This window comes from Coturnix japonica, chromosome 1, assembly GCF_001577835.2.
Source record: "Coturnix japonica isolate 7356 chromosome 1, Coturnix japonica 2.1, whole genome shotgun sequence".
Taxonomy (NCBI): Eukaryota; Metazoa; Chordata; class Aves; order Galliformes; family Phasianidae; genus Coturnix; species Coturnix japonica.
The window spans coordinates 78718219-78729280 of record NC_029516.1 but is presented as its reverse complement, the minus strand read 5'-3'; the positions used below and the strand labels follow the sequence as shown (position 1 = coordinate 78729280).

At 38.4% G+C, this 11062-nt stretch overlaps 1 protein-coding gene across 1 annotated transcript; it reads right to left on the bottom strand.

Annotated features, from left to right (window-relative positions):
* Positions 1-972: 972 nt before the first annotated feature.
* Positions 973-10576, bottom strand: C1H3orf85 (chromosome 1 C3orf85 homolog). The gene is made up of 4 exons (XM_015877992.1): positions 10469-10576; positions 3972-4120; positions 3661-3746; positions 973-1783 (listed from the first exon to the last, which is right to left on the bottom strand). The coding sequence occupies exons 1-4, from the start codon at positions 10515-10517 to the stop codon at positions 1705-1707; spliced, it is 363 nt and encodes a 120-aa protein (XP_015733478.1). The 5' UTR covers positions 10518-10576; the 3' UTR covers positions 973-1704.
* Between the last annotated feature and the right edge of the window lie 486 nt (positions 10577-11062).

Genomic DNA, 11062 nt, shown 5'->3' with positions numbered 1-11062 from the left:
ACCACGTAGGTATGAAAACAGTTCTCAAGCAGATCCCAAACCCCTGCCCTGGCAGCAACAACACTGATTAGACAGGCAGGGCTGAAAACAACAGCCCTTCATAGTGCTGCACGAGAGCTTGCACAGTGGCTGCCTGTGAGACCAGCAAAGTGTGCAGCCAGAATGGGTAGATCCTCTGTTGGTTGGCTGGTTTTTGCTGCTTTATTTTTTTTTTATTTTTTTTTAACCTTGAATTTTTGCTACGGACTGAAAAGCTTCAGACTCTCATGAAAATGCTGAGGAAAACAATGGGAGGTTGAGGATCCTCAAGACTCACCCAAGAAGCAGAAGGGCATGGCTATGCTTTTGCGTGTAACTAATGCAGTCTCCTAGTCTATGCATCATTTGTTGCCCCTTATCTTCAAATGAACACTTCATAATTAAGTGGCACAACTGAAGATGTGAAATTCTACATGGCACATACTGAACTTGCCCCCTCATTTATCTCTTTCAAGTGTTTAATGAATTTTCCATTTCAGCTAATGAATAATGGCAATTTCAGGCCCATTGTCCTATGCAGGGAAATTAATAATGGCCTAAGGATAATTTTGTACCTAGTAATGTGATAGAGATTGCTGGAAAGTCAGAATACATGTTCCTTTCTAGAATATCTAACACTATCTTTGCATTCATTCTGATCAGCATATAGTTATTCTAGCAAAGACCCTCAGACCCACAGAATCTGCTCTCTGTGGGGAAAACTGCCTGCCTTCCTACTCTGCCCTTCAGGTTGTTATGCATCCCGAGAAGTTCTTCTCTTTCTGTGTGCAGAAATTTTGACCACAGTTGAAAGGTTTTGATTGCCAGAAATATATTAATAATGTCTAAAGAATACGGCTGCTCAATCCTTTCTCCAAAGATGTCCTGAAATAAGTTGGCTTAATGGATAAGAATAGGGAAGCTTATGCACTCAAGAACTTACCATAAAAACACTTTTTTGGCATCACTCTTTTTATTAGGAAAATTGCTGTGAACAAATATTTTCACCAGATCCTACTCCCACGAGGTAAGGAAAAGCAGCTTATGCTGGCATGTTTAGTTTCAGTCATTTTCGGTGTTCACGTATGGAACTTTAAGTGCAGGAAGAAAAGTATACGCAACAGAGATGCACACTACAATTCCTTTTTGACCACAGTACTTGAAGAACTGGAAATACTCTTGAATTGTAGGAAGTATATCCTTTCTATTAGCCAAACCTGGAGTAAATGTACTCAACTTCCTATCCAGCCTCGGTGACTGATTTCCATTCTTTTTTATTTCCTTTCAGAAATGCAGCTTAAGTGAAATATTGAGAAATAAAGATGTGGTTTTCTATTATAAAACAGAACAACAGGGAAAAAAAAAAAAAACAAAAACCACCAAACAATTTTTTACTTAAAAATAAACCCTTCACATAAAAACAAACTTATTTGTTTTTTTTTCTTGTTGTTTTTGTTTGTTTTAACCTAATTGGTGAAAGTTAAGGGCTGCTAAGTCTTCATCTCCTTATTCAATTTACCGTGACTTACATCCCATTTCTACTACTTCTCCACACAAAATATATGCCATTGAGAAAGACTGTGTGTGTGAATTGTGGTGTTTAGACCATGGTATGAGAGAAAGTAATTTGTGGCAAACAGATAACACTCCAAGTCCTAATATCACCAGACATGAGATGTGTAGGATTCAATTGTTCATCCTACTCTGTTGTTGGAGGTGCATCCCAGACTGCTGTAGCGTGTCCATGTAAGATCTGATGTTGTCACTAGAAAAGATGGAAAAAGTTGGTTTTAGTACATAAGTCTGCAAAATTATTTCAAGATCCTGTCAGCAGCTCTGGTCTTCAGATTTGCAACATTTGGTTTTGGAAGTGTCGCCCCTGAAACAGATTTCTGCATATGGTTTATAGGCTTGATTTTCTTGGTTACCTCAGAAATGTAAATAATCATGAGCAATGAGGTCAAAAATCATTGTTTTGCTATCCAAAAATATTTTTGAAACTTCTGGCTATGTTTTTTTTTTCTACAATATGCCTTCATAAAAGTTCCGGATGTTAATTTCTGCCACGCTAGCATTGTGAACTTGATTTCAGTCCAGGACTTATCCAATCTCCCTCTGAAATCATAAATGTGCTTCAGTAGGAGTGCCTACAAATGTGTTTTTGTAAACTAGTTATAATCCTGTCATATGGCAATCATGAGGATTATCATTCTGGAGGAATAATTCATCTTGCAGCATGCCTGACAGCTGTCGGGATCACAGCCTTCAGTCACATGGATTGGGCAACTTATAATTAGAGGTAGTTAGATATTTTCTGTCTGAATAATTTTTCCTGATGGAAAAGACAGGTCTGGGCAATTTTTTGTTTTGTTTTCCCAAGAAAACTAAGTAAAGTGACTTCGGGCAGTTCCACACGTCATGAAACAAATGCATTTCTATCCCAGCACATTGCTACCCATATCATTTTTGGAGCTTGTGAGAGAATATCCTGATGTTTCTTCTCATTTGCCCAATATTTTCCTATTGGTGGGTACAGTTAGACTAACTAAACTGCTATTTTTTATCTATCTACTGTTTTAAGCACCAAAACTTTAAGTTGCATAAGATTACTTCTATTCACTCCTGTCCTTTCCTGAGAAGTGAAGTATCTTGGCATGAAAAATTTTTAATGGGAGTAATGTGTGTGCTCTGTAATGTGCTTATTAAATGTAGTCATCCAGTATTTGTTCACTCATGTATGGGAAACTATTAATCACAGCCTGAACCTCTGATTGACCATCTGAGGCAAGTGACGGGTCAGCTGTGGGAGCACAGGTGAAGATGGAGCTAGACACCACCTCTCCTAGATCCCATTTAAGGGTTGCCACCACTACGGTAGCTTCTCTTTCTGGAGATTGTCCCTGTGTGGAGTTTCTGTGGCAAGCCTCAATGTTGGCAAGCATCCATCTTGACTGTGAGCCTCAGCATTGGTGAGTCTTTTCCTTATATACCCTCTGGCTATCCATTCACTTTGTAATTACAACTATACATTTGTATAATTACAACTATACACCTCAATTGGACAAAATGATGTCCCCAAAACTGTATGTGTTCTAGCACAGTCATAAATAATTCCTCACTGATGATCTAAAACACTTTATTTCATGTAGTTGTGAGCTGATGTATAAATGCTGCTTTTGCCAGCTACTATGTCTCATTCTTTGTTTAGTTCAGCTGAGCTTTTATTTTGCACTGCATACAGTTTTGTTATTAAAATAAATGCCTTGTTGGTTTTTTAACCCTTTTTCTTTTCAGGAATTGTTTTCCATCTGTGCTGCAAATCAACTATGAAGGCTATATTGCTGCAATTTAGATTTTGCAGGCTTTTTAAAAAGGCATATTTTCTTCATGACTTTACTAAATTCCCTCAAAGCATTCCTGAGAAGGAGCTTAGCGCAATAAAAATGACTTCATTTAAACAACTGAGTAGGTGAAAACAAATCTTTAATTTTCTAGGATGCCTCTTATAAACATGAACATGGTGTTATAATTATGCCACTGAGATATAATTGCTGGCATTCTTGTATCTGACAGTTTTACTTACTCAGGTACACACATGCATTGTGAGTCTGTGAAATACTCTGTTGAGAAGCCTCATCATACCTGGCAATTGAAGGATCAAAGGAATAAGATCCCAAATCCATGTAGTACTGTGCTGTGTCTTTCAGAGCTGTCCATGATTCACTAATCTGAAGTAGATCAAAACAGAAAAAGAGCATTCAGAGCTTTGATACTGAATGAATACCATGTGTGGCTATGGAGAAACCTTGCTTGCACTGATAACAAGACACGTTTCCTCTCTTGCCCCCAAAGGGGTTCTTGTTATTTGCTAATCCCAGACCTGCCCTTTAGATTTTGCTTGCTTATTGTTTTTTTCTCTTTCAGTAGGTGCTGTGAGATAATGGAAGAAATACCTGCTCAGCCACCATGTATCCCCATGTGTTCTGACTACTGCTTGGGTCCCAGTAGCTGTGAGAATACGGTATTTGTCGTTTAAGTCTTATAAACTGATTAGCCGATTCTTCTGTCAGAAAAGGTATTCCAAGGGCACCTGAAATGGTAACTGAGCAATATGTGTAACATTAGAAAAAAATGTTTAGAATGTGCACTTTAAAAAGAGAAACAAAAAAGACCCCCAGCCCCCAAAGCAACCATATTTTATACTCAATAAAAATTCCTTTGGAATGGTGATTTACTTAAAAGAAGCCCAAGACAGTCTTACTATAGAGCTTCAGAAAGTTTTCTTTAGTTTGGTATGTTTTCTAAGCCTGAAATTAGTACAACAACTCCTAGAAATTATGGTCTGTTGAATCCAATTGAATTTGCAATGAAACTATGGTGCTACTATAATGCTACTATATCTTTAATGAACATCTGTTTGACAGGAAAAAAGTAAGACTGGCATTGCATAAGCGTACTGAGATATCTAGCTCTCAAGAAAATGAACCTAAGCTTAACTATGTTCCTGGTTTTAGATGTATTTATTCTCATTTGTAGTGGTATATTGTATGTGTGGAAATTATTTTGTTGAGAAAGGATACTGTACATATCATTACCATATGTTCTATGCTTAAAAAAGGTCATCCCAGATGCATAATTTCTTGTAGATCTTCTTGAAATGACAATATTGCCGAAGGAAAAAAGGCTGAAATCCTCATTAATTTCATATGAAAAGCCTTGGTACAGGAAATGACTTTTCTGTTAGTCTACAGTTTTTGAGACTGAAATTCATTTGGGGTTAAACTGCTCTGAAATAGCACTTTAGTCTGAAACATATAATTTTTAATGAGCTGCTAATTAACTTTAAACACTGATAAGTCAGCTGAACTGAGGCTGAGATCTGTAAACAACTGAGCTGCAACTTGGCTGAATGGGTTTAAGTGGACCCCTGAGGATGACCTGCACACACTCAGTACAGATGAGCCAAGAACTTGAACTCATGTATGTAGTGTCTTTTGCAGGAGTTCTGCAGGGCAAACTGCTGCCTTACTGACCACTCTCTAGTGTCCTTATTCATCATTTCCTAGGAGGAAATCTGAGAACATCAAACATTTGCTTTCATTCACGATGCTCAGTAGAATCAGATCCCTTGCTATTACTGCCAGCTTTGCTGACCACTAACAAATACAGTTGGTCACTCTGCAGCTTTTCAAATAGAAAAATGCATGCCAAATGCTTATAGGAAACAGTATTGTGAGGCAGGATGTTTGCTATTTCTCTTCATTGCCAAAAGCATGCTTGTTTAAAAAAAAATAAAAATAGAAAAGCTTGTCCATTAAGCTTCTACAGTGCTGTTCCAGGGCTGTGCAGGATAAAACTAATCTCATGCCAAATTTCTTTAGTTCTCTGGCAACCCAAAGTTACCAGTAGAAAATCTATGAGCTGTTAACTTTCCTTCAGTGAATCTGGGAGTTCTTTTAGTATTAAATATTTTGTAAAGTCATGATTACGTTTCTGGACTGAGATAACTGAACTGGGATTGGCAATTGGCTCTGTAGCAGGCTGCACTTTTGTTTGAATATATTTATAGTTAGTAAGGGCCATTAAACATTAAATTTTATCACCAGTCTGAGCTTTGGCCTTATGGCTTCGTGGTGAGCTACAAACAAAGATCACTCAGCAGCTTGGGGTTATCATGTTTCCTTTCCCCACTGCCAGCATCCTCACGGAGTGAGTTTGTAGCTTCACTGGTGGGACAGTGAGGGTATTGCCTTGGCTCCTCTGGTGCAGTGCTGTGTTTTAAGTGTATTAACTTTCCATTCTTGGCATGCAGTCTCCTCTGACTGCACCTGTATCCAATGAGGAATGTTTGTTTTCTGGCAGAGCTGTGAGAAAGCAAGGTCTGAAAGATCATGTGGACAGGGACATCTGGTCCATTGCTGCCAGATCTACAAGTAGCTCCTCTGAATGAAGTATATAGACTTCAGCAAATAACATCTGCCTTGCCTCAGTTTAAGTTTCTTAAACTGGGTGTAATTTTTCACCACCTTTTGATTGCCTTACTAAATGTTTGTGGATGAATTTGGTGTTCAAGTTTTATTAAGAGAGCATTCCTGAGGGACATTGGGTTGCATGTGTAGCAACCCATCTTGCAGATGAGTAGCTCAGAAATCAGGTGAACATAGCTGCAGAGCATCTAGGTATGAGGCTAGGGAGGGAGTTAAGAGCAGGTGGGTAGATAAGAGTTAATGAAATTGCTCACATGGCATTAATTTGAGCTGAAAAACAGGAAAAATTTGAAATTGTAGAGAGACAAAGTTGACCTACTGTTAAGAACCATGAGGCACACTGAACATTAATGTTTTCCTTCAATACTTTTATCCCTCTTTTCTCTTAGAAAAACCTTACTTGAAAAGCATTTTTAAGAATTAATGGTCCGAAGGGAAAACAGAAGGAATGCATGCAGAAGCAAACTGTTGCAAGGACTGTATCAGCTGTTACCAGTCAGAGTGACTCCTTTCATCATCTCTGGAGATTCACTCAATATTCTTGTATGAAAAGCAGATAATAGGAAAAAAATGGGCTGTTTTTTGCAAGCAGATGCTTAACTCATGTAATTACTGCCTTCAGCAGACAGTTTTGTCTGTCCCTACACCTCAAAAGATTGTCCAGTGGGAACAACTACTAGCAACCGTTACTGCTATGGTGTTTTCTGAGTATCTCTGTTTGGATTAGGGTGAACTACAATGCCAAACCTGAGAGAGCAGAAATAGTGGTAAACTTTTGTCATGCCTGTCAAAACAGCAAACACATATTTAATAGCACTGAATGTCAAAAGCACTGATTATGGAAAACGCATATTAAATAGCTATGAATGCCCAGATAATAATAAAAGTATTGCAGTATAGCTGGAAAATTTTATGTAAAATATAAAATCAATCTGCATGCATAATAAGTTATTTGTAATTAAAATCTCCTAACACAAGGCTTAAACAGAAGCTGAACTCTACTGTGCAAGAATAAACTTTTTAAAGAAGATATTCAACTGGGTGAAACTGCAAAATCTTCCTAGAGCAATGTTGTCTTTGACCAGCTGAATGCATCATGATGCACTTCACCACACAGAGAAAATGTGAGGATGGGATTAAATTTTAGCACCTTTGCCTCCTTAGGAAACCATTTAATTGATTTTCTTCTTTATGAAAGCTGAGAAGTAGGAGCCATTGCGTGCTTAGCAGTCTTTGGGGAAAGAAGGCAAGACATTATTTGCATGTCTGATGGTAGAGCAGAATGATAAAATAAGAAATCTGAATACTTATTTTACAATAGGATATTTCTCCACTTATCCAGGTGCTCCTTAATCAAATCAGCAGTGCTGTGTAAGTGGTGAGGAGTGATGCTGTGGCTTGAGGCCACAATCTATTACTGCTGTACATCTACCACAGGGAAAAGAGGTCTGTGTCTGATTTGCCAGGATAGTTACAGGAAAAATATAAATAAAAAAAATTCCTTAGCAACACTTCAATCCTTCTCTGCAGACGTTTTCATATAAACTGGAGCTATTTGTTTCTTCTCTGATTTCTGAAGAGTATTTCAAGTTCCTGACAACTTGAAAACCTGTTGCTGAAGTTATTTGTGTCAGTGGAACATAAATGTTGAACGTCAGTAATTGCTCTGACTCCATTACTTTTAGATTAGTAATTCTTATTATCAGTTTTGATGACTGGCTGGCCAGAATGTCAGCTCATGGGATAAGGCGGATGGTGTTATCAGCACTTACAGCCAGCACCTAAGCAGAACTAAGCATCAGCCTTGGATACTTCAATCTTGCTGACGTTACTGATGCTGACGTGTTGGTAACTTTGAAAAGGTAAATCTAACAGTACCACAGAGGTGCATGTCTTAACCCCAGGACTTGGCCTTGGACTATTGCATTTTGTTTGAGCTTTTTGGTCTTTCTTAGATAACTTTCCTATCATATGTAATACATCTTTACAAACTGTAAAATATCTGGGAAATACTAAATAAGAATCTTATTTTTGGTTTTGATCAATTTATTCTGCAGCATCTAAGTACTCAGCATACCACAGCACAACAGTATAAGTGCTAAAAGTAAAGCATGGAAGTGGTTGGTTTGTTTCCACACAAGTATTTCTTTAGGTTTTGTGATGCTGTCTCTCAGTACTTCATATACTTGAATGGATAGCTGCAGGAGTAGATTTTTGGATTCTTTAGGCTACCTTTGTTGCCCTTTCCAGTCAAAAAGCACAGTTAAGCTCCAATCAAATGTTTGTATGTTGCTTTTGCAAATGGTGAAAAAGAAATGTGTGCATGCACATGGGCTATGTATCCTGAAGTGTCCGGAAGGTAGTAGGCCTTAAAATTAGGTTTTCTAATGATTTTTAATGACGTAATTTAAAGTCAATGACTGTTAAATGCTTCAGCATTGTGCATATCCTTGTAGGTTGTAAAATTTAGGTCTCTTTATTTTTCAAGTACTGTACAGTTTGTTCTTTGACAATTCTTGATTTTACAGCACAGAACTTGAACTGAAAGGGAGAGCTCAGTCATAAGGAATCTTTAGAGATACCTCACTCCCTCATCAGCAAAGGCAGTCAGGATACAGACACAATGCCAAATTATGTGTTGAACATACTGTTGGTGTGATACCAACATGTTCACACTGGGATCAGGAAGATTTTCAGGTATGGTAAAATAGCAGATGAATTTGGCAAAATTACTGGATAATTCTAGGGTAGGAATTATTTCCCCTGTAACAAAGGGTTAAAAAAAAAAAAATAGAGGTCCTGCTCAGTGGATATTGGTGAAAAGTTCTTTCTAAATCCACATGTGGCTACTAGTTTACCTATGAGTTAATGTACAGGACACTCCGGTCCGGTACCTGAGACCTTTCGGCAATGATATTGGTGCCAGCACAACACTTCTTGTGCTCCATCCATAGCTGCTGCACTATGCAGAGATCATAGAAAGAAGGCCAGCAAATAGCCCTGCAAACCTGTTTTCGAGGTGTGGAGGTGGTCTAATATCGAGGAATGATTTGTAGTGGCTGAACTGAGGGTGTGATAAAGTGTCAGTTTCTCATTAGTGAGCCTTGCAGGCTCTGTTTTAATTCACCACCACCTTCTCCATTGCTGAAAGGATTCACATTTAATGAAAAGCTGAACTGTTTGTTGCCAGTGATCAATACAAACTTTTAAGAGCTTGTTAGAAATCAGCAGTAAGTAGTTCCCACTTTTTAAAAAAGGAACATGAGAAGGAGAGCAAGCAAGGCTGTTGTGAAAGATGGGCACAAAGGGAAGACAGAGCAAAGATAAGAGTCTTCCACATGAGGGGCAGTACCGTGCTGTCTTCTCTATTTAATTCCAAGCGGAACTTCCATGGTAAGGAGGTCAGGTTTGAGCAGACAGAAAAGTATGCAGGAGTATTCCAAGCTCAGATGCACAGCAGATCAGGAAGTGAAGATAAGGAGTGAGGAAGGTTTCTAATTTGCCCTCTAACATGCAGTAGAAAGAAGGAGCCTCTTTCTATCTCCCTTCCCTTCCTGCAGATCCTCTTTGCAGCCTAATCATAGAGAGTTTGGCTCCAATTCACAAAACATACTGATATTAATTTGTGATTAAATATTTGTCATTACAATCCCATTTTTGCCTTAGTTCTTAAGGTTCTTCAAGCATTCAGATCTGAGAAATGCTTTTAATGCATGCATGGATGGAGCACCTTTTTGTGATGCAGGCAATCACCCAAGAAGTCTATAGTTGCTTAGTGCCTGCCTACTTTGTTCTAATTTAGTGAGGAATAAGCAAGTGAGCATGGACTGTAGCAGTGTGTGTTTGTTTGAGAAGAGCATTCTTTCAGCTTTGCTGGTGCTGCAGCCCTACTCCATCTATTTTCATACTGTTTAAGATTTTACAGAATGATTCTTGACTTTTAGGTATTGTAAAGGTCCAATAATCAGAAAACACGAGAGCTTAAAAGAAATAAAAGGCAGGTCCCCTTAAGCAATTTTGAATCAGACATCATGAAATCACTTATGAAACAGATGTGTGTTAATTGTGTTTTCTTATAAGCAATAACTGACAATGATGAGAGCAGAACAATGTTTAGGAAAGGTTCCAGGGGAGAAAGGGAGGATAAGGGGGGGAGGGGGCGGAGGGGGGGGGGGTAGAAAAAGCACTAAGCTCTCTTAAAAATTCTAGAGATCAGAAAACATCCTTTAAGATTCTCTTTCAGAATCAAGACTGTATTTTACAGATGAAGACTGTATTTTACAGACTTTGCTATGCAGTCTTGTGATCACCCACTCTCCCATATGTCCCTGCTGCAGTGATTTCCCATTAATTGTCTCCCATCAGAACTGTTCTGGTGGTAACATGTTTTGTTTTTTCTTTTGCTAGCTGCCTATTTAACAAGCCAGAAGAGATCGATATGAGACAGGGTGCCATGCACTTACCTGTAAGCAGCAGAGCAGACACCAAAGTTTGGAACATTTTCAGAGACATCACAGATCATCCAGAAAATGCTTGCTTCATAAACCAGAGGTAGTCTTACAGTTTTATACTTTGTTATCTTTGAGTTTATAAATCATTTACTAGATACCTGTGAACTGCTGGTGCAGGCAGAGGGCAGGGTACAGTGCTTAGTTCAGATTTGTCTTATGCCTCTGTTTGTACACTTTGGACTTTGCAAACTGAGCCTCTAATGAGATATAATGACTCATTACTGTGTGGATACATTAACTTCTGCGTAGGCTTTAGAATGCAAAACAGCACATCAGGATTGTTCTGTGCAGTGAACACAGCAGGTGTCTAAGAGTCGGTCTTCTGCATGATTGTTTTCCCCTTACTGCAGTAATGGACATGAACATTTTGAGGTCTGATGTGAATATGAATGGTGGGAAATGGTGTCTGAATCAACCTGTTCTGAAAACGCTGCCTAATTATGCAGTATATTTAAGCAATATAATATTCGCATTGAGAAAAATGGCTAAGAAATCACTAAGATAAGGAGGGAGGGACCTACTTCCCTGAACTAGACACGAATCATA

Bases quoted from the DNA above. Each gene is read 5' to 3' on its own strand.
- C1H3orf85 (XM_015877992.1), bottom strand. From the start codon at position 10,517: ATGTCTCTGAAAATGTTCCAAACTTTGGTGTCTGCTCTGCTGCTTACA. The intron at 4,121-10,468 runs GTAAGTGCATGG...CATATTGCTCAG, and splicing joins GTCTGCTCTGCTGCTTACAG to TTACCATTTCAGGTGCCCTT. The intron at 1,784-3,660 runs GTATGATGAGGC...CATCTTTTCTAG, and splicing joins TTTGATCCTTCAATTGCCAG to TGACAACATCAGATCTTACA.